The sequence below is a fragment of the Ylistrum balloti genome, unplaced genomic scaffold, assembly GCF_031769215.1.
Source record: "Ylistrum balloti isolate Yb309-2 unplaced genomic scaffold, AGI_CSIRO_Ybal_v1 Utg371064, whole genome shotgun sequence".
Lineage (NCBI taxonomy): Eukaryota > Metazoa > Mollusca > Bivalvia > Pectinida > Pectinidae > Ylistrum > Ylistrum balloti.
Genome location: NW_026782588.1, coordinates 304,063 through 330,914, shown reverse-complemented (window position 1 = coordinate 330,914; position 26,852 = coordinate 304,063). Strand labels below are relative to the sequence as shown.

The 26,852-nt window shown below is 33.0% G+C and overlaps 2 protein-coding genes across 2 annotated transcripts in view; one reads left to right on the top strand and one right to left on the bottom strand.

The window, feature by feature from the left end:
- The first annotated feature begins 1,046 nt into the window (after positions 1-1,046).
- Positions 1,047-8,222, top strand: LOC132560469 (uncharacterized). Its single transcript, XM_060225132.1, has 8 exons — positions 1,047-1,219; positions 1,699-1,748; positions 3,124-3,200; positions 3,663-3,896; positions 4,717-4,875; positions 5,907-5,996; positions 6,439-6,571; positions 7,648-8,222. Exons 1-8 carry the CDS (start codon positions 1,047-1,049, stop codon positions 8,220-8,222), a joined length of 1,491 nt encoding a protein of 496 aa, XP_060081115.1.
- An 8,254-nt stretch (positions 8,223-16,476) lies between these two features.
- The window catches only part of LOC132560445 (uncharacterized), a 36,551-nt gene continuing 26,175 nt past the window's right edge, over positions 16,477-26,852 (bottom strand). Inside the window, exons 11-22 of the mRNA XM_060225108.1 lie at positions 26,408-26,635; positions 24,706-24,759; positions 24,320-24,460; positions 22,801-23,517; positions 22,159-22,551; positions 21,684-21,824; positions 20,864-21,082; positions 20,300-20,494; positions 19,911-20,020; positions 17,784-19,453; positions 17,438-17,560; positions 16,477-16,630 (exon numbers count right to left, since the gene is read on the bottom strand). Coding sequence (XP_060081091.1) covers positions 16,477-16,630; positions 17,438-17,560; positions 17,784-19,453; positions 19,911-20,020; positions 20,300-20,494; positions 20,864-21,082; positions 21,684-21,824; positions 22,159-22,551; positions 22,801-23,517; positions 24,320-24,460; positions 24,706-24,759; positions 26,408-26,635 — 4,145 coding nt within the window. The remainder of the gene's footprint in view (positions 16,631-17,437; positions 17,561-17,783; positions 19,454-19,910; positions 20,021-20,299; positions 20,495-20,863; positions 21,083-21,683; positions 21,825-22,158; positions 22,552-22,800; positions 23,518-24,319; positions 24,461-24,705; positions 24,760-26,407; positions 26,636-26,852) is intronic.

Sequence of the window (26,852 nt, the reverse complement as noted above, 5' to 3'; positions counted from 1 at the left end):
TGATTTTTTCTGTGATTACGTTCGTCATTTTTAAACATTTTGACGATCCGGAAAAGTATGATTTCTTTCGATACTTCTTTTGACTTTCCTTCCAACTATATAATAAAGCTAGAAAAGTCCGAGTGCATGGTTATTTGTGTAAACAACATGGCGTTGAGATAAAATTCCAATCGTATTTTAAAATATTGGTAAGATCATGATTTGTCCATATGTTACTTTTGGTATACATAATACACATAGAACATTGTACTGTTTAATGACGATCTATATTTGTGACGTGTAAGGTTTTTTTCCTGCATAGTTAGACATATCGTCTCGACATTGGTTCCCAACCGTTATGTATTTCGGACTAGTCAATTTGTTCAGCTGTATCATGTAAACTATTATCCTCCGTGGCATCGCAACAGCGTGATTTTGATGGCTGTAACATGTCACACTTTCAAAAAGAATAGAAACTTGTGATGCAATCCATTCACCATGAAATGAGTATTTATTTCATCACAAAAGTTGTGTATTTTCTCTTAATACACATTTTTACATGTCAAACATCCTTCCAGAAATGATGAAATCACCCATTCATCCATCCTTGGATGCTAGTGTTTTGTTGTCGTCTGTCAAGTGAATAAATACCGACCACGAATAATACATCACACTTTCTTGCATTTTTTGGCTACAGAAGTCCAAACATACATTTCTTAAATTGGAAAATTATCACTTTTAATGACTAATTTCTGATTTGAATAAACTAGCGAATTGTATACAGACAGATGCAAAAGTAGCTTTGTTTGAATAGTTTGAGTTATTGAAAGGAAGTTTGCCAAGAAATATGGCTGTAATGAGAAAAAGGACCAAACAATACAAACTTGTATCTAACCCTTTTAGAAAGGATACAAAATCCCTTTGTGTAACCCTTGCGAACCTCACACATCACAACTAGCGGGACAACCTTGTCTCATGTATTTTCACTCAGTTGTTGAACAGTAATTATCTTTACTTGCTTTGTTTTCAGATTATTTACACCCAACTCTGTTCAGTATATCCCAAAAATGCCTGTAGGAGGACAGGGAGACCGAGCTGTATATGGCCATGTTGGCCATCCCCAGAATATGACTGCACTTCTTGACACCATCACCAAACTTAAGCAAGACATTGCTCAGAGTCATGCAGAAAAACAGAATTTAGCAGAACAAATGAATGTTCTTATTACTCTTGTGAAGAGGTAAAATATCTGCTATGTTATGATGTTGGTTTTTTTTCTTTTCTTTTTGCTTTGAATCTATCAGGACAATTAGTGCATGTTTACTAAAATCATCACCAGAATACATGTTTTTTGTAATCTGTTCTCATATGTTTATGTGCCCTCCTTTCTGTTTAATTGAAAGGTAAGTAAAGAATGAAAACTTTCAATCAAAATACTAATTCTTTTCTGTACATTTATTTTAAGTACTATATATATATAAAAAAATGTTGATAGTGTTTTTTTTAAAGAGTTAAAATGAAAAGCTTTCAATGGACACTTTAAACGTGTTTTAAACTTCTGCAATGCTACTGATACTGAAACTGAAATAAAGGAAATAACAAATTATTAACAAGATTAGTAATAATTTAATAAATCATATTAATTTATTTTCATAAGTATATACAGAGGAAAGATTTTTCATCGATATACATATGTATTTTTTTTTTTTTTTTTTGCAGATCTTGGAGTGGAGATTACAACGCTTCTTTACACCTTGGAAATATTATTGGTAAGTGAAAGGTGAAAGTGATTGTTTATACATTGATTTATGTTCTCATTATTAATAACACACATACATAGAAGCCACAATAGCAGAGCATTGGCCTACACCACCTCCGGTTAATATCAGGGTTGTGTGATATGATGATCCCTACTGTGAGTGTTTGTGTTTCAGGAAGATAAGAAACTGACTGGTCTTTGTTGTTGTGGTTGTGTCATTGAACAAGGCACTTCATCTCAAATGATATGTGATGGACATCCTACATGTTATTCAATGAGGTAGCTACCACAAGGCAACTTCAAAATGACCCTGGATGTTCAGCAAAAACACAAAAAGTCATTTTGAAGACACAATATTGCACATTTATTAATTGGCAACTTGGATAAAATTTCATTTGGCATGTACAAGTTCATTGCCTGTTTCTTTAAGTTTTTTTAACCATGTGATAGACCAACACAAATTATCAGCCTATTTCTGGATTGACCAATGATATGATTTAAAATGTGTTTCAAAGGCATGATCATGATAGTAATTAGATACTCAAGTATTTATTCAGTCAAGACTTATCTAGGTCTTGTCTCTGTCTCCATGAAAAAAAAGTAATACTATTTCATATTTGGTTTACATATATTCAAAACTTTGATATACCAGCTGCATTTTATTGTCAACAATGGCAGTGGAAATGGTTTCATTAAGATTCCAGATTGCAGTAAAATTGCATTGTATATCACTGAGAAACAAGACAAAGTTTCATCAATTACAGCACATAGTCAATCCCTATATTTAGCTGCTCAGTAGAAGGGTTCAACACACCATTAGACAGTTTATGTCACTGTTTAGAAAAATACCAAAATCTTTTCTTAAAGATTCATACACGTTGATCATGTAGCAATGTTTTTTTACACACCACATTTGAAAATAATATGATTACCTTGTCAATGTCCTTAGTGGAGTTCATGCTTCTTTGCTACTGCGCCGGTAAAGATCAGGCAGGCTTTGTACTTCATCATTAGTACATTGTTGCCTGCCTGTACATCACATATAATCTGGCCCATAAAACTCATCATTATTTATATACTATTGCCAATGGTATTTTTATGTCACTACTTCTTGTTATAATGGAATGTTACATATTACTACTATGTCTGTCCGCAGGCCACTTCTTCCCGTCTCCTTCTCTCCCATTAGAGTTATTTTTGCCTTTTGTTCACTGCACGAGGAATGAAGCCCATTTTGATAATTATTACTAGGTATTTGCATGTAGTAGAGATGTTTGAGGGAAACAACATTTAAGTTTAATAGAACTGCACTGCCACTTAAAAATTCTTGCACAATTAATGTTTAAATTTGCTTTTCACATGTCACGTTTGCTCGGGATTCACAGGTCTACAGCCTCCTGATTTTATGCAATCATCTCAGGATGGGAAACGCACAACCAATACACCCATCCCAGAGATAAAGGTAAAACACAGAGAAAGGTTTCAGTTTTCAATGCACTTTTCAAAAGACTGTGCTGGCGTTTTGCTAATAAGACATTTTTAAGATTTTGGGATTAAAGATAAGAAAAAAAAAAGATTTGAGAGAAGAAATTGAAATTTTTAATTGATTAAAGAAAAAAGTTATCCTGGTAGTAACAGGATAAGATATGTCACTTTTGAGCATGTTATCATGATATACTGTAACTAAATGGTTAGCAAAGAGATTTTTTGTACTGTATGTCATCCAGTGTTATCATAATAAACAAAATATATGATGTACAAATACCTTCCATTTTTTGATCTGATTTATCATCTTGACTTATGATGATATATTCGTATGCTTCACATACATATCCTTATGTACAGACACAAAAAATCAGAGTTCAAAAATATAATTTATAGAGGAAATATAGCATGACTGGATTTCTTGTATCTTGTTTACCAGGAGAAAGTTGTGAGAACCTGGGAGAGGCTTGCTATCAAGTTACTTGACAGAGAGTATGCTCAGATTCAAGAAGAAATCCAAGTTCGCCAACAAACTTACATGCGTAACCGACAACTTTACATGGATGAGGTGTTACAGAACCATGAACACGACATGGCAAAAACTGTCACCCCACTCCGCACCAAAAAAACATACGAGGAAGTGGACAAACAGTTTCTCAAAACTGTCGGAGGAGTAAGTTAAATTAAATTGTTCTCATTATAATTACAAGTGGAACAGATATTGAGGATTTAACAAACTTCAACTTTTTTTTTCTTAAGAAATGAAGAGGAAAAAGTACTGAAATGTATTTTTGTATACACATGAGGATGTTGGTTGAAATTAGATCTAAAAGAGTATTGCATAATTTACAGCTGTATTATATCTGTACCTCATCATTTCTATTCTTTCTGAACTTAGAATTATCTCCCTTCAGGTACTACTGATTTGTGTTCAGTCATTTATGTGTGACTTTGTGAAAATTTAAACATCCTGTAGAATTATTAATTTTTGTGGGTAATTTATTTTCATCATATTTGTGGTTATATTTGTAATCCATGAACTCACTATGTCCACAAAATGGTTAACAGATAAAATGACATGGTTTATGTTCTAGTGGTTTTGGTGAGCAAGATTTATTTTCCATGAAATTAACTGCCTTTTTGATAAAACTAAGAAATTTGAGTGCGACAAAAAATTTGATTTTACAATGTTCTGTTTATATCACATAATGTCTTCAAATTTTTCTGTAAGAATAGGTATATTTCCTTATTTTTTTATTGAAGGTTCCCTTCATCTATATGGCAGAATGCTATTACTGAAATTACATCTCTTACTAAACCATTAACAGAGATATAAATTTATTATCATTTTAGACACAAAAGTGTTCAAAAAGGTACTAAGGATCATGAAGAACTGCTTACATTAAACATGTAGTATGTGTTGAAAAATAATAAGGATTTCTTGTGTAATTGTGGTTTTAATAGTAGATATAACAGGTGTTTTCTTTTTTCAGGGAAATAACCGCCAAACCCGTCCTACAAGTGGTAACAGCACACGGGGGAGAATCAGATCTGCCCAGAAACAACAGAGAACAATGAAAGAGAACAATCCAGACATGACTTTGAATGACCTATTTGTGCAACCAACTGGGGACAGGAACAAAACTAATTCAGTATGTAATTAATTTTTATCATAAATGTCTGTTTTATTTTTGATAAAATATATTCCGGTTAATAATTTTGAATATCAGCCTGCATGGAATTATGTTTCAAAATTAATTATCAAAAATTTTTAAACCATGTTTATTTTTGTTTCCAAAGTTTGTACAGAGGTATTAAGTTTTTATGTATTAAGGTATTAACTCCCAGCAATATCCTTTCATCACTGTCAGTTTATTATCCCCTACCCAATGAAGTTGGCGGGGGATATTCAAATGGGTTCCTTCTGTCTGTCCTTCCATCTGACCCTCAGTCCATCCAGATGCTGCTTTCCATATGATTTCTTTTGCATAATAAATAAGATTTTGATGAAACTTGGTTGGTACACTTGTTACCTTAATACCTTGGCCAGGTTTGATTAACAGTGAAATTCCACACATATTTAATGAGGCCGCTGTGACCTGATTGGCTGATTTCTTGAATCACACTTTGGGAAATCTTTCTGCACATTATCTTATGAAGGAATGATAAGAATTTTTAGGAAACTTGCTTTGTAGACTTATTACCTTAATTCCTTGTTCAGGTTTGATTATCAGCATATTCTGTGCATATTTTATGAGACCTGATTGGCTGATATGTTTCGGCACTCAAACTGAATGCTTTCCTCACGTTATTATTTGAAGGAACAAATAGATAATGATGAGACTTGCTTGGTAGACTTGTTACCTTAACCTCTTGTTCAAGTTTGATTATCTGCAAATTCTGTGCATATTTAATGAGGCTGCTGTGATCTGATTGGCTGATATCTTTTCCAGTTTCCCATGTTGCTCACTTTAAGTCTGTTTTACAAATAAACATGGATAGGGGATCATGATGACTATGTCCTTGTTGATAATACTTTTCTTTCCTTACTTATGGAACAGTGTGATTTAATCCTTTTTAGTTTATTTATTTATTTACTTATCTACATATTAGCTTTTTATCTATTTATCTATTTATTTATTCCAAAATAAATAGTATTCATTCATTCATTTATTCATTACAGGCCTTTTCTGGATTGTACCATTTAGAGAATGGTCGTGATAATAGAAACAAAAACAGAGCTCCGTATGATGATCCGTACCGATATAAACAGGTAATCTGTCAGTCATCTCTGATCTTCTGTTTTACTGTATAAAGTATATAATGAAACATTTTACAGAGACTAAAATAATGCTTCAGAAAATGACACTTATTTCTCACATACCTATATCATATTGTGTTAAAGAAACTTGGTTCTGTCTGATAAATCTATTTGATTAAATCTTAATCTACCTGCCCCTTTGAACAAAAAATATTATCATTGTGTATATTAGAAGCTATTCATTTTTAATTCTCAAACCTATGATCCAATTTTCCAATAGAAAAATCTGTTTGACTTGGAAGTTTGTTTTAAATCTTTGAATTTTTTCTTTTTCGAATACACATTTTTTGGACCTAGACGTGTTTGGTTGCAAACTTTGGTGATTTTTCTCTACAAACAAATCTTTTTGACCTCTTCAAACTTTGGTTTATCATTTTTAATTTTTCCAATACAGACAAATCTGTTTGACCTGGACGCTGTGTTTGGTCCAGATAATGGAGTGAAGAAACCTCGTCCTACCAGTGCGTTCACAGCTACAACCAACAAAGAAAAAACCAGCCAGAAACCAAGGCCTAAGAGTGCCAGTGGTATGTACCCATCAACACAAAATCTAGAGAAATTTTCCAGAGAGAATCTTTTTACTTATGATTTTATGAAACTAGCTCTAGACAGTTCATTCTGTAAAACACCTCAATAAAATACTAGCTGCTTTTTACTGAGTCAATGATAGAGGTGTTCTCTGTTTCTAATTATAAAAAGTCTTTTAAAGACCAGAGCTATCAGGATCAATCCTTATCAGAGACACAAAAAAAAGTTTTGTTCAAAGAATCACCTCTGTTATATTGTAGCCCATTTCCACCACAAATTGAAATGAACAAGCTTTGTTGTTTCCTCAGGGGAAAAATTAAAATGTGCAAGCTTTGCTGTTGCCTAGGGAAAACTTGAGTCTCTCCTTGATGGAGAGTATGTCTCTCTGGTAAAACACCACCCAAACTATCGACTAATCTTCAAGGATTTTCTTTAGAACTAAATTAATAAAGTGCAAGGCGATATATAGCATTAGCCAGTCATGTGTAGGGTTCTCAATCTCTAGCAAGGATTTTAAAGAAAGAGTAACCTCTGTTACAAGGATTTTAACTTTCACGGTATTTTTTTTAAACAATAGTACTTGTAAATATATATATTGAAAATGAAGGAACTGTTTCCTGCTTTTGTTTCATACTAATGAAAACAGTACTATAGATAGGATGCCTTAAGTAGAGTATTTGTTGAGGTAGATAGCAAGCTTAATTGTTTTCTGATAATTAAGACAATGAATTTGTCAGATATTTATTATTAATAAATATTATTTATTATTCCTGTTACAAAGGACTCTTCCAGGAAGTGAAAACTGTTGTATCGATGGTTATATTCATGGGGACGATATTGTCGCAATTTTTCAGTATATTAATTTGATCAGGAAAATGTAATCCATGAAATAATGAGACTCATATGTGTCCTTTGAAATTCAGTTTGTGAAATTTTTAATTTGTTGAAATACAATTCAATCATTTTTAAAGCAAACTGTGAAAATTTTGACCTTGAAAATAAGCAGCTATAAGGTAATAACACACCTTGATTTAAATACTGATTCAAGATAATTGATTCATTTATGATTTGGCAGTGTTTGTTACCCAGCTACATGACCGGCCACTGAAATATGAAGTGACACATCCTGTGAGCAACAAACCCACTTCAGCAAAGAAGAAACCAGCACAGAAACCAAGACTAAAGTCTGCCAGTGTACCAACAATGAATGTGATTAAAGAACAATCAGGGGAGGAAACTCTCTCCAAGGAAAATGATACGGAATCTCAATCTGGCGATCAGCAATCACATGACTCCCCACCCAGTGCACCAGTGGCAACACCTGTTCCAGATATTCACAATAACTTGGATATAAATTCAGAATCAGACTTTAATCAAGAGGGCAATAATGTGTCTAATGAAGATGAACCTGACAGTCCTGGTGAACAAGGGTACAGATACAGTAGCGACTCGTCAGATGAAGAACCACCCGAGGACCACATAGGACAGCAACTTAGGATCCGCGTGGACTCGGCTACCAACAAACCAAAAAGTGTAACCAAGTTTGTAGCAGACATGAAAGTCATGGCAAACATGGAAAAAGATTTCAAAAAGTCTGCTGAACAGTTACAGAAACGACTCGGAATAGACGAGATGGGCATGATCAAGTGAAGAAATAGGTTATACATAGATTTACTGACTAAACAAGTTTTCTAAAGATTTTAAATAAAACCAATATATTTTTGTCTGATAGTTGCCATTTTGAATCTAAACATACATGAAACTGATTCAAAATTGTTATTTTTTAATTGAATTTTTGAACTGAAGAAATTATTAGTAATAGAGGGTTCTAGATGGTTTTTGGGTCTCTTGTTGAAAGATTGCATGTCCAAATTAAAGGGTTTTTTTGTCAAATTGTATAAACAGATGCACTTTACTTACTCACAAAAGGAGACTTGGATCACTATATATCAACAGTGCCATGGAGAAAGTTTGATTGAGAAGAGAATCTTTAATGTACTCACTAGTACTACTCACTCATCCATAACCCATTGTCAGAAGTCCATGAGACTTAGCTCCATCATTTGAGTCTCAAACTCAAATAACAGAGCAGAGTCTGGTGGGTTTGTGATGAAACAAAAACTAGACTATTGTACAAGTGTTTGTTTTCTACCTTATCAACTGTTATTGTTAAGCTATCTTCATTTTTTAAAGAAAAAAACTATCTATCTTTAAGTTATTTTAGACACTCTCAGAGGACTGAAAAAGAAACGGTACATATTTTGATACAGACTATAACAATTAAACTGCATTGGGGGGAGGGGAGGGTGGGGAACCAGACATAGAAATACATTTTGTATCTACATTTAAGTACAAAAAGGAAAACTGAAATTTAAAAAAATAAAGATTTCATATTCAGTATGTCTTCAATATATAGTAAACAATGTTTTGAAATTTATTTCCGTGTATAAAAGTTGTTGGACAATTTAGATATTAATCAGAGACAGTTGTGTACAGTAAATAGTTTGTGTTTTATAGGAATAGTGCAATGCCTGATTATATTGCTGCATGTTCAGGGTACCATTTCTCAGTTATATCATACATTTTGGTCACATTGGTGTTGGCTCAACATCTCTACTTATCAGTTCCTAATATCAACTTTTTCATGAAATTGCTCATTTTGACTGCGTATCTATATTTGAAATTTAAAATATAAACACAATTTTGAATACTCTTCATACCACAGAATTAACTTAGTAGTCACATTTAAATATTAGAAAGCATTTTTAAGCAAATGAAAAAGTTGTTAGCTTGATGCCAACTATATATGTCAGTGCCCTGGGTACCAAAAAAAAAAAAAAAACAAATTATATGCCATATACAAGATAGATGTATTCATATTGTTCAAATGTGTTTCAGCCAAAATGATTACATGTAACTTATTGTTGCAGCTCAGCAAATCCTGTTATAAATTGTCAGACTTGATCTTGATAAATAATGACCTTTTCCTAATATGTAATAGTATTGACTATAATTTCCATCTAGACATCTGAAGTTTCATTTTCTAACTAATCCTCTGCCTTTTTCCTGTTCTGTCTCTGAGGTTCAATATATTAAGACATTTCAAATAAAATTTCATTGTTGATTTTATCGATATAATCAATAACATTTGTATGTGTAAATTTCATTTCATTACATGCATCATTCCAAAGGTATCTGTGTCATACTAATATTCAAAATCAATTTTGTCATATTTCAATTGATTTGCATTATGAAGTGAGCCCAGCAGTTTCTAACATTCTGCATTTGTTGATGAATCCAGTTACCTATTTGCAGTATTATGTATCCTAAGTTTATGAGATATAATAATAAAAATAATATATATAGTAACTTGTTAAAATTGCATATATTTATTCATATTCAACACAGTTCATTTAAATGTTATATCATTATAATGAAAATTATTATATTAATTTGAATTTGCATAGAAGTTTCTATAATTTTTATTTCTTTACGGAGGGAGAAAGAATATATTAATGTTTTTGTCAAGTTTTAGAATGGATGTAAATAAAGCAGTTAAAAATCATGGTTTTGCTTTCAAAACAAAATCTATATACTTAACATTTGTTAATTCAGTGGACACATCCATTCTCTCTTAAAGTCTATTGCTTTTGGGGAGTTTCCTTTAGTATTGTCCACGTGCTCTTATTCTGATTTATTTTTATTACTAGCTTTTGATATTTCCAATGTAAGGTTTTCTGTTTGGAGCATGGGTGGAATTAAACAAAACATCCATGAAATTTTTCTCACACGCCAAGATTGCTTTCTTTCATAAAAGATACTTCTAACCTAAACCAAGTTTCAGATAACCAAAATGTGTTTGATACAGCAATAATATCAAAGTACCTAGTTTTTTTTAATATATGCAATTTTTCAGAAGGAATTGTATTCAATTTTTTTTTCTTTTTTTTCTCACTCACTTTTTTAAAATTTCTTGGCACTAAATTTTGAAGAAAATCTTTTGTGGTATTTTTTTTTTTTGTGTGTTTGGAATGTAATGTATATTAACTAATATTATTTCATTTTTAACACGCTGGTGAAGGATTTATTTATACAGGGTAGGTTTTTGTTTTAAAATCCCTGTATCACTAGTTAACATTGCAAAAATTATGCATCTCAATGTCAAAGGTTTGCACTTTTTGAAACATCATTCAAAAAAATAAAGCACAGTTTTGCCAAATATTTTTTCTTATCAAAATGTATATTGCCAAAGTTTTTCAGTACCTTTACAATAGAGATATTTCATGATAATGGCAAAAATGTTTAAAATGTTTATGACAAACTCTCTTCCATACTTGTTTTCAGTGATTAAAATTAGCATAGAATGCAATATTTTCAGACTGTTGTAGCATCCTCCCTTTTTTTTTGTTTTCTTTTTTGTTTGTTTTCTTCCATGGGTGTTTGAAGGGGAGATGCATACAATTTTGTGAAAGGTGAACAGTGAGGATACAATATATAAGCACAGAACTTTCAATAAACTGTTGTCCAAATTTTGCTTACATGTAGTTTTTGAAGATAACTACCTGGCATACATTTTTTATGACATCTTTTCGCAAGTATATTTTCAGCAAAAAAATATGTAAATATGCCTGGCTGTCTTTCTGCCTGCTTTTATACAAGTGAGTTCTGTGTTGGTCCTTCTGTTAATAGAAAATGAATGTGTGGCCTAATTCAAATAAAACTTTCACATATGTATCTTTTTTAAGGTTAACAATCTATTTAAACAAAACATGTTAACACTCACTGAGATAAGTTGCCGTATGTGGTTCAGTTTCTTCCCCAAAGCAAGAGACATTTACGTTTCTGGTGACCTAGAATTCCTCTCCAGAATTGCTTGTTATATCAATATTTTTATTTCCATTGCACATATGTAAAATGTTAAAAGATTTCAATTTTTTTAATACATTTAAGTTATTAATTACATTTATTAACAACTTGCTTTTGACATTATGCGGATGAATTTTTTGATGGCCAAAATACTTTTTTATGTGTGTGTATGAGTGTATATATAAACAACTGTGTTCAAAGAAAGATATATATTCAGATTTTTTTTATCATTTCTGTATTCATTCTGTTTCCTCATTTCAAATGAACAAATCAATAATATTGTTTTATTTCTGTGGGTGTTTTTCTGGAATGGCGACAATTATAGAGTATTTGTATTATTCATAACCAAAAACTTGTGTACATTTATTGTATGGTGTTGGATCTACGTTTGTGTTACTGTAAAAATAGTGGATGCACATCATTAGCCTTCAAAGTAGAAATCACAGATATATAGCCTATAACATCATATTTCCTATCTGTTGATTCGTAACTTCGGATGTCAGCAAGTACTAAAAGCTGATGACAATTATATTCTGAGTGCATATGAGTGTGAAATCAGTTTTCACATGACAATTGTAGATGAGACGTGAATGTAAGGAATTTTCAAGCAGATTCTGTCTCTTCTATCCACATAACTGGTTATTGCTGTCAGTTTGCTTCAGTAAATAATGTCAGTGTACGTATCCAGAAATGTGTTGATGATATGTAAGATTTCTTTGCTGGTGAGAAATTCTTCGACCCATCCTCCAATTTGACCAAATATCTATTCGCTGGTATCTGAAATACTTCCGTCCTTAACAAAAGTTTAGAATAGTTATTTGCTTTTAAAAATGGATGATTTACTTTGTTACATTCTATTTATCAAATAAAATAAATGTACTAATTTAACAGCCGACATTGTTTTCATATTACAACAATATATGTATTATTATTGTCATGTATGGCAAGAAAATCATGTAAACATACATGTTTACAAAAAACATTTAATTAAATGAAAAATTAGTGAAACATGGACAAAATAAGAACAAAAGAAAGATCACCAAAAAAGTACATGGATAATAAGACCAAGGGTTTTGGAAGGATAAGCGTTTTTGGCTTCTTGATCAATCAATAGACTTCAACCTCCTCTCTTGAAATTTTGTGTTGTAGGTTTAAATGTCCACTGTTGATATTCCGTGCAATAGTGTAAAGGTTGTTGCTTTCAATGACAGAATAAAACCGAGAAGAGCTACATTTTAAACAATTGTTAGATAAAAAGTATTGTCTACTCGCATTTATGCGAAAAAACTTCATTTTTGAATAAGTTTTGGTAAATAAAAATAATAACATTGGCAAACTATAACCTTGAACACAGAAACTGAATTTGACTGTAAGATAAATACCTTACCTATGTCCATTTATGCTAGTAGACTTAACTGTTAAACTCAAAATTGTGGTAAATTATCAATTTACAGAGGAAAAATGTCATTTTGTATTCTAAATATTTACAGAAACTGTTCTTTTTTCAGTAGGACTAGTAGTAGACTAGTCTGAACTCATTGGCTGAAGTTTTTCCAGTTTGATATTATAATTTGTTCTATAACAGGCAAGGTCGTAGTAAGGCACAGACACATCAATGAACTGACAAATAATCTATATTTTCTGTACAATAAGGGCACGTGCACAGGAAAGATAGAAAACGAAATGTGTTTATAAAACACTATGCTCCAGCTGGAGCAAAATTCTGAAGTGTGACGGTAAAACTGTACCGTGTAAGACACGTGCTAATTGCATGCGCAGTTTGTGAAACACTTATGTCTTCATTGTGGTAATGATTTGACAGTTTTAGTTCAGTAAGTGTGGCCAATGTTTAAATCTTATAAATGTAGGTCAAAGGTCACAGTCAAGGCCACATGATCAAACATATTTAGTTACCACCGCAAAAAAAAATATTGGCACAAGGAATACACATACCAAATATGAAAGCTTAACTCTTACGGTGCAATAGTTATGGGCAAGGTTAAAGATGACAACAGATAAACAAGCAGGGACATAAAATCATTTCTGTCTAAGCTGTTTATCTAATCCCTTTGCAACATTTATTCATAAAGGTAGGTAAATGATACATGACCAAAATATAGTCATGAAAATATTTTTTAAAATTTCCAGGCAAAGAAGGAATGTGGAAGCATTGATAATCGATAAAGCAATAAAACTAGGCAAGATAAAAAAAACCCCGAAGCAATCAATATTTTGATATATTTATTTTTTTTCACGACTATAACACAAAACATCGCACGACATGAGATACTACTCATGTATCAAACGAATTTCATTCTAAAACTACATAACATTATATAACAGAGCACCAGAGAGTTACTTAAACCTCTGATTGTCAAACAACAGCACCGCCATGAAAAGCACAATACTTTAGGGCTTATTATCACTATCACTTGGTCTGACCGCATTTATCAAGTTTAAAAGAAGCAAAATAGTTTGTAGTTTCAATACAAATGGCTCTAAAACTGTCTCTCTTGGATTTAATGAACCAATTTTAATTATGTTAAATGATTGCTTGTACAACAGAGAAAAACATTGCTATTACTCTCGAATGATATTATTTCTAGCCGTCTGATATGGAATTATAAAACGTGCCGAAGGAACCACTTTAGAGTGATTATTTTAAAGAATTAAAAAAACTGACTGTCCCTTCAGAGAAAAGTTATTGTTTAGAGATGTTACGTTACAGAAAAATAACCTTCATACAATTTTGTGACATAAAGATAGAAATTACTTCTATGAGGCGAGAAAAGTATTAACTCTAAATGCGGGTTTTGTATTATACTATTAAGTAAAAATAAGTTCGCAAGTTAACTCCATATAGATCATTGTCAATTCCAGCTGTGTTCAATGAGTAAAATAAAAAACGATATTTCAATCACATATATTGCGATTTTCTCATATTCGAAAAAGCAGAAACTCTTTGTCCACAATACAGAATGAGGCTATGGAAATCACCTTAATCACCCATAACTATGCTATTCGGTCTTACAACATTGCGTTGTAGTCATCCCATCCTCGATATTCCAGGGGTTATGATCACGTTTGCTCTCTGCACACCTAAAACATGTTTTGGCAAAATTGAAGGCACAACGGAAGTAATTTGATTGGTTCCAGTAGAAAAAAAATGACCAATCACAGGCTGATACGCTCCTCTCTGCAACATAACAAAAGAGCAATACCAAACTTCAAAGACATAATAATACCGTTATGCGACCTCGAGATTCGTTTCATGTACACCAAAAGATCAAACTAGTTTTTTCGTCTTGTCCACTTGGAACCTCCAATTTTGCCATGACATGTTCAAGGAGTGCAGAGAGCGAAAGCGACGGTACTTCCTGGAGTATCGATGATGTGGTCTTCCCAAACCGCCTTGTTTTAGGCCACTGATATCAATGCTCTGCACTCTATTGCCATACTCTGTCACTGGGCGCCTTATTTACTCTTTTATACACCATTCAATAAACACATCCAAATTTTATTAAAATCCCCCAACCGTTCTAGAAAAGTAGCATTCGAAAAAGTTGACCAATCTGTGCCTTGACATACCGATTCTTTGTTTCAAATAAAACAAGGAATACATCAAACAGCAACATTTCAACAAGTTTTTTCTAAAGAGTAATTCACAATGAAATTATCGTATATACATTTACAATCATATGCATTTATAACTCTAATGGGCACATACAAATTACCAACACCAATGAGTACAAAACTTCCACACATATTTTGTTTTGTACTGTGTGTAATTTACTTGCCGAACTAATCTAGTAATAAAAACAAAAATAGAACACTCCATTTTCTTGTATATAGGTGGTTTTAAACACTGCACAATGAAACATTTCTTTGGATGTCGATATGAAAATGACTATTGAAGCTTGAATTCAATTGAGAATGAAGTGCTATTATTTTGCAGATAATTTCTATGAGCTGGTAAAATAATCAGGAAATAGCTGTTGCAAAAAAAAATTTCAAATATTTTTTGCGGGAGAAAAACTGATTACAAATTAAAAAATTCATACAAGAGATGATATGATTGTAGGTTTGTAAATGCATGTAGGTCTTATACATATTCACGACTTTATGTATTTGTAGAATCTAGGATAAGCCGACTTTTACAAACATGCTTAGTACATGTATTCTTAAAGCCAGATATGCCTCTACTGCCTTGCTAACTTAACATTTATTATCTATATGGATGGTGTCTAGAATTTGGAAATACAGTTTACAAAATCTATGTTTGTTTCTCTATGTAAAGCGTTGACACTAATATGCTATTATTATGTCAATGGTGAGCCACTTAAAGAATTAAAATTGAAAAATTTTAATCAAAGAAATGCTGTATCTCAACAGTTATAATTTTTTAAAATTCTGGATTCACTTTAAGTCATCAATATACAAAAGAAACACAGGTAAATATTCAATATTAGACCTTTAAAGAACCATTACGTGGTGTCAAGACCATTAAAGCTTTATTCTGTAATTGGGAAAATAAAATAATCGTGGAGAAACTTATTTTATTTATTGATGAAAAAACAATGCTATGTACAAAGACTACCACCAAAATTATTACCAATGTTTTAGATGCAGTCGAATGAAACAAACACACATATATATAGATATATTGTTTGTAGAAATTGTTGTCGATAGGTTCCAGTTAGGACCATAACCGATAGTGTAATATAATCGTGAACAACAGATACATTTGAAATACATAATCATGATGTCCATTGCAAAAGCAAAACCGAAGTTTGAGTCATCAGAAAGACCAGTCTTGATAATATATGTAATCTTCTCTGAAATGATAAAAATGCAATAAAGAAAAATCGTTTCACACTTTTACATTAATTTGGAACAATTAAGTGTATTTTATGAAACAAAGAGAAATAATTATTCTTTCCGGAACCATTCTGCAAGCAGGTGAAGTCTTGTAACATATTTCACACTCAGGGGAATCCTGTAACTCATTTTTCATGTAGGTGAAGTCCTTTCACTCATTCTAGGCGCAGGTGAAGTCCTTTAATTCGATGTCGATGACGGAATCCTGCATACTTCGATCCTTTCCTAACGAGTCGCTATCAAAAGTGTGACTTGTATATTCTTCTGACACCCCTTCCAACCATTTTTTTGGACTTTCTAATATTCTATTTTTCCTGAAATAATAATTCGATCATATGTGCCAAATACTGTCAAGATCTAATTTCCTTTACATCTTTGACTTTTAACTATAACAATCTCTCTAAATTTTCACAGATTTTTTTATTACACATCTAGTTTTGTTAAATATTTTGTGTGTGTTTCAGTAACGCAACCCCATTATAGTTATAGATTAATCGTGAAAAAATGGCCGCTACACGTGTAATAGTATAATAATCTTTTTACATTTCGACTGTGCATGTTATGATCTAAAAACTCTCCCAAAAGCAAGATATCACAGATGTTTTGTTATCATTCTTTAATATTTATTTGTTCTTTTTAAAGTTTTTCCTACCTTTCTCTTCTTTCCTCAGTTTTTGCTCACAATGATATGTAATTTAAACATTTCTCTTCAGAAATAACGATCATAATCGTTTACCTGCCAAATCCAAGATAGTTGCCAGTGAGACATTTTTATGTCTCTAATCATTCCCGAACACATAAAGGGCACAAATAGGGACCCAGAGAAATCTACATATGAAAACTGAGAAAGATCCATTCAATACTTTCAAGAAGTAGCGATAACAAACTTTCATAGTCTAATCCGAAATGGCCGTTTGTCAGTGATTTTAATTTTTTGATAATTTCCATAACCAAGTGGGCACAACCAGGGACAAAGAGGAAGCTACACATGAAATTTAATAAAGATCCAGCCAGTACTATTGAATAGTTAGCAATAATATCGTTTACGGGCGGATGACGGGATGACCACTAACCACAGCAGAAAGGCGATTTGAATATCAATTTGAACAATATATAAATACCTGTGTGTGTTGTCCGATTCGTCCTCTGATATTGTAGTATTTAGAGCGCTGTCACCAGACGATGAAAAATTCTGTAATCTTTTCGCCGCCATTTGTAATCGTACAACCACGTTTGAATCCTTCCTTCTTAATGTAAAAATTTACGTATTATAAATAGAATATTGGACTAGGCATCAATGAAGAAAAAAATTATAACCACAGTATTCGATGTAACTTCAGCGAAAAGATACAAGATACAATTTCCCGTTTAATGCCTTACTTTACAACATACATGCATCAAATATATTGAATATTCCGAGATTCTGAGTTTATATTTGGTGGAAACAAATGCATGACTTATACGAACCTAGTTCTTGGTGTGCGTATCTCTTTATTTCGATCTGATTTAATGTTGGCGGATTTTTGTTTAGTTTGGTACGCGGAGTCCGTCTTATTCACTTTAACAGAATGTAAAGAATGTAAAAATAAATCGGCGTCGTCTTTGCCACTGTTAGGTGAACGCAGACTCCGTGTCGACGACGAAAATCCTGTATCAGTGTCTGACATTGATGGTACTTTCAGCGGCCCAGTTTTGTTGTTATTTGATGAAACCGTACCAGATATGTCAGAGGAGGTGGCAGACTCCTCCAATATTTTATATGACAAGTAAGGAGGCATACTTGACAGATCACTTTCGCTCAGTTCCATTCTATAAGCAAGCATTTGGTCTTTATTCAACATGCTGTCAGGGTCATAAACGCTATTCGAATTTTGCTGTGTATGATAGGAGTGTCTTCGTTGTACCATCGGACGATACAAGTCGTTGGCATCTCCGCTGTTCTGACCTGTACACGAGCTTTTGACCATTTGACTTGGAACTAAATCGTTACTTCGAGATTTACGCACAGACATTTTCGAAGCTGTATTAGGACCAGTATCATCAATTAATGACGATTCTAACATTCTTTGGATGCTTTGGCATTGCTCCTGTTTCTGCTTTTTGCGTGTCCATCTGTGTTTTGATTTCGAACGATGTTCCAAATTTGAATCACTGCTTGTTTTTGTCTTAGGTGAAGTGTGATATTTGACTGCACCTATTTCAATAGAATGGCCTTTCTTTCGACGCTTCATACGACCTGCTCTCATTTTCCTCCCTGGTGTCCCGCCTTTTGAATCGTTTAACCCCTCTTCTTTAGGATTATTCTTTCGCTGCTTCTCCGTACTCATATGGTTTGAAGCATATTCTGATGTTCCAGTATCATACCTCTCTTCACGTGAGGCCATGCATCGTGATCGTACTTGTTGATCACGTGCTATTTTACTTAATTGACTGCAATCGAGTGGTGCGAAGCCATGAGATTCTGAGATCGATACATCAGAACGGACATCGGGCAATTCAGAGCTGCTGTATAAAGTGGATTTCGGCGAATGATGCCCAGATAGACTATCTGTGTTAAATAGCGGTTTTTCAACCCATAACTTCGAAGCGAAACGTTGTCGTTTGCTTTCGGCATCCAAAAGTCTGAAAGGTGTATGCTTCTCCATAGGAGGTTGGCAAGACATTTCTAATCCTGATCGACGAAGAACAGGAGAATCAAGAAAATGTGGCGGAGTTGAATCAACCACAACAATTTTAGGATAACAATGCTGATTTGTTTGAGGAGAGTCTTTACTACCAATTTTCCATGACCTGTTCTCGAAAGTGCAGAGGTAGTCCTTTTCCAGGGAAGACATTCCTATTTCCGAAATTTTGAGAATAGGGACTGCAGCGTCAAGGCATGCTTCAGCAATTTCGTTTTCACTGATGTCATCACAATGCATGTCCATATCATAGTTAGGACAAAAGTTGATGGTTCCGCCCTTCATCCCCCCGACACAGTCCTCTGAATTCTTTTCAAGCATGTTTGGATGCTTCTCGAGGACAGGTACAGTGAGATCTGGCTGTCGGTTGTTGTATGATGCAAATAATTTGGCTGCTGCTCTATGATTACTGAAATTTATATCTGGTGACTCAATTTCTTTACTGTCCTCCTCTCCCTGATAGTAAAATAAAGAAATTTTTAGTGTTTTGGAAGTGCGAGACCCGTATTCAAATTCAAATAGGCAAATTTATATGCTTTAATTTTATTGTAATATTACAATAATTGTGATCTGTTTTTCGTTTCAGTCAAAGACTTTGACAGCAAATTTTTTATTATCATTTCAAAATGGAAATAATGCTTTTGTGTCAATGTCTCTAATTAATTCCATTCGAACGATTATGCCATTCCTGAGATTGATTTTGTCAAAATTCAACGCAAACATAATTAGTAAGGAGAAACTTGATTACAAAGACCGCAAATATCATGTGCACTTATCATATGATTTAGTTAATTTTGGCAATCATGTTTGCCAAAAGACTGAAATCAAAAACATATATTTTAAACAATGCCAAATTTTGATCAACCCTAGTTGAAGTAGTTTAACAGATGGTATTAATGTAAATGGGTCATACTTCCTTGTCGTCCAGAGATGCATCTTTGTCGTCCTTGTACCGATAGTGTTTGTACATGTCTCCAAGGCATGGATAGTTATTCTCTGTATGTACACCACGACCTGCTTTGTCTGTAATAAACATATGAATGACTTGATTTCCTCTTACACGAAATCATGATTAAAAATGCATTGTAATCCGGCAAATCCCGTGATTTTAAAGGATAATTATAAACTGAAGTATGCACTAAACGCATTCCTTTCAGTTAGTCTCTTATTTTTATAAAACATTCTAATCTGTAGTAAGCATAATAAAATCAATATCTGTTCAAACCTGAAAATTCGTTGAATATGTTACATATTGTTACATTATTACAATCACCACGTATCCGTTTGATTACATACCTGAGCTATCTTCAGAAGACTTTGTTTCCTTGCAGCATTTAAATTTCTTCTCGCATCTGCGCCGTACGATGAACATGGATGTGAAAGCAAACACAAGATTAAGAACGACGATCATGCCTATCCATATAGGTTCATTCAACAGTTTCTCACCAGCTGCAATCGTCTCTTTCTGTTCCGGTATCTTCACAGAACAATCATCACCTTTATGATAAAATTATTAGAATCTTTATAATGCTCCTGAAAAGTTGTTATAATTGTGTAGAAATATATAAGTCAGTTTTGATTCTTTCGTTCTTCATCTTTTACATGCTTGTTTGACTAGTATCTTTTGCATCTGTACTCTATTCACATATCTACACAGAAATTTGATTAAAACAGTATGTTCCATGACGTTGATGTAATGTAATAATATTTGCAAGGTGATCAAAGATTTTGGACTTTTATCTGAGATGTGTTCATCCTCCAAAGACACGTCGTCTACCTCCGGTTTTATAAGCACGGCCTTATGTTTGCATTTTGTAGCCAAATTTACATGGATACTTCGATGACAAAAACATTAAAACACTCTACCTGTCCATTGTCCAGAACAAATACACATCGGGTCATTTTGAGATTCTGCGCAGACTCCGTGGCCTTGGCATTGATATTCATTACACTGGACAAACGTCATGTTACAACACTTGCCCCAAATGTCGGATTCACATTCACATGTAGGACCACCATTCCGTACACTGCACCTCCCTTGTACACAGGGGAACAGGTCACAAAGGAATGTTTGGCAAAACAAACCTATAATGAATGTAGAAATGTTTTACAAAAACATGACAGTATATTTCTTATAAAAATTCATGCGATTTTTATGCGCCCGCAATGGAATTGTTAGGGCACATGTTGTTGTCTTTAGCCGTCATTTTATCTTTCCAACATTCAATCAGTTTATCATAAATTTATTTCCACCACGCCATCTTTAATGTACAGGTATTAAAATGTTACTTATTATGAAGTTGTGTAAGGATAAGATTCAAGTTTAGCCCTAATTTAGTTACAGTTCACTTACTTTATCGTAACGGGACAAGACTAAAGACCGTTTTGAGAGTTGTAAAATTCTAGGTTATCTGCAAGCTGCCGGTCTATATAACAAACTATGACTTACCATTTTAATCTTTTGTGATAGTATACCCATTTTCAGATTCTTAGCATTTGTCTTTTACCTTTTGGTTTGTTAATGTTATTTCCTTTCTGGACGGCTGTGTGTTTGACCGGTTGATGGCCCTAATGACCTTTTATGTGTTGACCGGCCGTTAAAATTTTCATTATAATGGTAATTATTACAGCATCAGGAGCTTTTTCATTCCTTTTGCCCCATTTGGTTTATAACAATGTCGTTTACCTGTTCTATTCGCTCCGCACTCACAAGTGTATCTGCTGTTCTTTAGTTGGACACAGCCTCCGCCATTTATGCAAGTTACATTATCACAATAATTTAATGATCCATTCGTGATGTGTTTTGTCTTTTCTAAGTAATCATCATCTGAAATTGAAAATAAACCTTGTTTATTCTAACCAAGATGTTATCATATTAAAATATATTATTTCAAATTATAAAATAGGAATATAAAATAAAAATAGAAATTATATGCTACATTAAAGGTTACTTCACGTATTTATTTTTTTTCTAATTAGAAGTCGTCATCACATGATTATTGGCGTTTTGGTATTGTCAAAACTATGATTTTCTTTCATTATTATTCAACTTTATTTTATTTTTTTCTTTCAATTTCTTTATTGTGTTTTTATTTCTTTCTAGCTTGTTCTTTTCATCTTTTGCAATTCAATTTCATTTTTTTCTGTAATTAAGCACGTACCTCTTAAAGATGAGTATTTAGCCTGAAACAAGCAATGTTTTTCAGTTCCATATCCCGTTACAAATATCACCTGCACGGAATTTAAATGAGATCGCACAACAGGAAGCCTTTGGAATGTTGAATCAATTGTCATGTTAATGATATTCTTATCATAACCATTCCCTAAAGACGTGTCTGTTACTTCTAGATACGCAGAAGACCGCAGGCTATCAACAAGGGAAATATTTGTAAACTCTAGCACTATGTTGTATCCGATGTCCGTTGTCAAATAGATAATATGCTCGTGGTTGCTTGGTGCATCGTTGGGGAAATGAATACTCTGAATAGCTTCGAAATTTTGCAGTTTTGGTGTGATCTTCATACTTTCAGATATCCGAAGTGTTTTATCACTAGCTGTAAAATCAAATTCATAGCGTAAGAGTAAGTTTAATATTCATTTGATGACGTTATAACTATTATTTTTAAGATATTTGTTTTGGAGTGTAGATAGAAATGCTAATTACATTCAAAATAAAAAAAATATAGGGAAACTTTCATCATCTTTAAAAAAAATACATCCACTTTAAAGAGGATTTTAGTAAAATTGCCAAAATTTAAACCATTGGTATAACAACTTTTCCAATTTGCTCTGTAAATACTTACATCTGGTGTAAGTTGCTGAAAACCCTCCATTTTCTTCGATTGAATCAACATGTAAACACAATCGTAAGTGGTTTCTTTCGGATATAAATGTGCGCTGACTTGCAGGAAATGTAGCGTTTAATTTGTAAGGCAAAACTAATTCCTGGTCCTGAGTGTAAAAAACGAAAGCAGGATCCGATTTGTTGTTTTCTAAAACGTTAATGAATTTGAAAGTTAAGATAATTCTAAATTGACTTGGCAATTTTAGAGACTTGCAGTACCGCACCACGTCAGGATAAGGTAGGGGGTAATTGATGCTTGAAGAACTTCCGCTATAACTTTCATTATTTACAGGTATAATCTGTATACCTTCTCGACTGTCTATCCATTTCCAAGATATTTCAAAACCCTTATCGCCGATCGAGGAATCAGTGTGAAATAATATATTGATTTGTTGTTTTGTGGAAAGAAAATAACTTTTATGGATAGTGCTTGTGTTTCCACATAAAACAGCACTATTACTAACAATTTCGGTCAAGCTCAAATAATCATATAAGCATTCCTGTTGGTATTCAATTTCCAGATATTCTACAGTGATGAAGACTCGGTGACCATCCGTAGCATGTATTTCATATTCTTTATGAAGATTGTTGCCATACAAATGACCAGTACTCTTAGGAGGCCATTTTATTTGACCACCTGGAGTTCGCAGAACTACTTTCTGGATGTGATTCGTGTCTATAAAGAAAAGAAATACAACTTTTTAACTTCTGAATGTGAAACTTATTTTCGAATAAGTTTTGTACAGATAAATAGAGAATCATCCAATGTACTTATTCATATATCATTTATGTAATGCACTGTTGTTTTGGTAATGCAAGTTAAACATATTTAATATACTAATGAAAAATGATTTTTTTCAAAAGAATATCTTTCGATGATCACGTATTTCATACCATTTAAACATTAAATGAGTGGTGTAATTTGTCAATGATATAAACTACGTGCTCATTACTCTCATTCAAAGGTAAATCAACCAGTTTGCTTTAGATAAACCTTGATTGTACTTTTCAGTGGACCTGACGTTGCATCTTTTTTAAATGCAACTCCCTTTGACCTAAAGAAATACAGTAAACCCCACAATCTCTTATGCAAATTAATATTCTTTCACAGTTCACAGTACTAATGAAATAAAAATATGAATATGAAAAAAATGAATCAAAACCTAAAATCCTAAATCGTTGAACTAAACTTCCGGAATGTCTACTCGAATTATTCTACTAGTATCCATTGAAAAGATATCATTGTACTAATTTTTACGTCTGTACAAACCATTATATGTAGACGTTATGTGACATGGCCCGCGTAACATTGAAACATGTAATACATGTGTGTCGAATTAAAAAAATCAAATGTCTTACTATGTGTCAAAAGGAGTCTGAGTGAAAGCCAAAAACGTGCATTGCACGTTCTGTTTATCAAAGAACCAATATATTTTATGTTATATGTTAATCAAGCAAAGTACAGAAACATATATTACCTTTATCGTCGTCTTTTGCATGATGCTCTTTTACACATACGAATGGACGAGGAATGTGACAATCAACAGAGTTTAAGACATCGTCTACCTCAAAGCATTCTAATCCAGAGAGTCGAATATTGCGCATTTCACAGACGGACACTGTCATGGAAAATTAAATCACGCTTTAAATATTTGAACATTTGTTTGCAGAAAGCAGTTTAGCCTTTTTACAATTGAAATTAAATCCTGTCTTTAAATCAACGTACATTCTTCTTTACCGTTTTCTGGTACCTGTTCATATAAACTGCAGATGGCTCCTCTTTAATAAACTTATGGTCTTTGTCAACATGTTGTACAGGGAGTGTGTAAAGGGATTTTCTGACATTATATATTAAAAGTCTTACCATTTTTCTTAGTCTCCCCGCCTGTCCAAATACTGATATAGTCTTGGCTGTAATCTATGGAAGACAAACAAGTATTTTACTGCTAATTGTGACAAATTTACACAATCTTTATCGATGTAATCATCAATGCCTCACTTGTCACACTTTTGACTTAAACCAGTCACTTAGAAACTCAAAGAAGCTGGATAAACGATATTACCATTTTAACATCGATTATTTCAATCCCGTGATTTTCACTGAATATCGCTTGCATCCATGCAGTATTGTGATAAAATAAGTTTCCATACTTCGAGAGAAAAAATAAATCCGATCTTTGTTTAAATAGTGTTATGACTCGCCATTAAAAGATCTTTTACTATAATAATTTGATGATAATAATCGACACAGTGTGTGTTTTTTTATGAATATTCAAGTCGTGAAACCCACCACATATCAAACTTGTAGAGACGACACTACAAACTTGTCTCCATAAGCCACTTACCTCGATCTTTACTTACTATAATAACAGGGAAGTCTTACTTCTAATCTTTAAGATAAGCATGATTATTTCGACTTTCATACCACGAACTTTCTCTTTCTTGATTGTAGCAATCCTTGAAAGTTGACAACTGCTGACAAACAAACTTATCACAAAGGATTTAAACAAATGCAGCTTAATGAAAATCATAAACAAGATTTGTTCACCAATATGATCTCACCGAGAGCTTTCTATATGTTAATAATATCGAGTTTAGTATTATTCTCATTAAAGTGAATAATGCATTTATAATTGTATTTACACCATAAAAGTTTTTCTCACTTTCCGATTACAATTCAAATTTGATCTCGTTTTCACTGCCACTGATAAACAACAACACGTTTATCCTTTCAGATCTCCAAGTGTGTTTATACATGTAATACTTTTCAGGGGTCAGAATTCGCACAATTCAGAAACTATTAGACGGGAAAAGCTGAAAAATATTTGGTTTTATCAGCAAATTATTTTAATCAGAAAGAAAATGCTGAGTGTGTGTTTAATGAACCGAAGACTAACCACTTTGTTTGAGCAAAATTTCAGGCATTCTTCTTAACAACCAAACAACTCAAGTGGAAATGATGTCGTGGCAACACAAGAAAGGGAAATAATTCTAATGGATGGAACTGCCATAGAAATGTATTTGAATGTTTGATTAAAATAAACAATGATAAGTAAATATTATATTGTGCTATGAAATTGTACAGCGGGTACATTGATTAAATATGAGTTTACCAATATACTTGATCCTATCACAACTATCCCTTATTTTCGGATAATGAAATTGAATTTTGCTTGTTCGTGATATGAAAGAGCAAAGACGATTTCATTACGCGTCTTTTGTACCATACAAACGAAATTTGATAAAGGGAAAATGGTATATCATGAGCAATACTCTCAGTTACAGATTTTTTTATTTATTTTTTTTTTTTGATGGGTGGAGGGACCAGTGACGTTAAGAAAAAAGCTATGATTCAGGCGATAGAAAATTGCTACAAACGAGAGTCAGGAACCAGACAATTCGCTACGGCTATTGTACCTCAGTTTGTCGAAGTCATGGCATAACGGTTTTCATTGACAGGTAAGTAAAATCTTCATGTTGAATGGAATTGGGCACTATTTTCACTTCCTAGGAACTAAGATTTTGCCATAACTCTCCGTGGAAAAAGCAAACATATTATGACTTGCCTGAGTAAATACTTCGTATTGCTTTAGTTAGCATACTGCATTGATCCTGTGTAGTTTGATAGAACAACGATGCATTGTACCCTGCGCATGTCCGTCCAGCATTTTGATACGATTCAGTCGCACGTGGCAGGATAAGATAGCAGAGGTGATCGTGTGATATTAACATGATCTTGGGATCTCCGACCATTTTATGATATTTATCATTGAAAGCCTCCCTGCATCCTGGATCTAAAATAACATAAATAGTTCATAAAGGAACCAGTCTGTCAATCAGCAGAACTTGTGTGTAAATAAGCCAGTGTCAGTGATTTAAGCTGGTTGGTGGAAAGAAAAGAATACAGAAAACAACCGACTGTGCATAAAGGTCCCTGATAAACACCATATATATTCTTCATCAACTCAATTTATATGTTAGTAAGGTCTTTCACAGTCTATTTCAATTTCC

Coding starts and splice junctions, on each gene's coding strand:
- LOC132560469 (XM_060225132.1), top strand. CDS start 1,047: ATGCCTGTAGGAGGACAGGGAGACCGAGCTGTATATGGCCATGTTGGC. Junction 4,876..5,906: donor ACAGGAACAAAACTAATTCA/GTATGTAATTAA, acceptor TATTCATTACAG/GCCTTTTCTGGATTGTACCA. Junction 5,997..6,438: donor ATCCGTACCGATATAAACAG/GTAATCTGTCAG, acceptor TTTCCAATACAG/ACAAATCTGTTTGACCTGGA.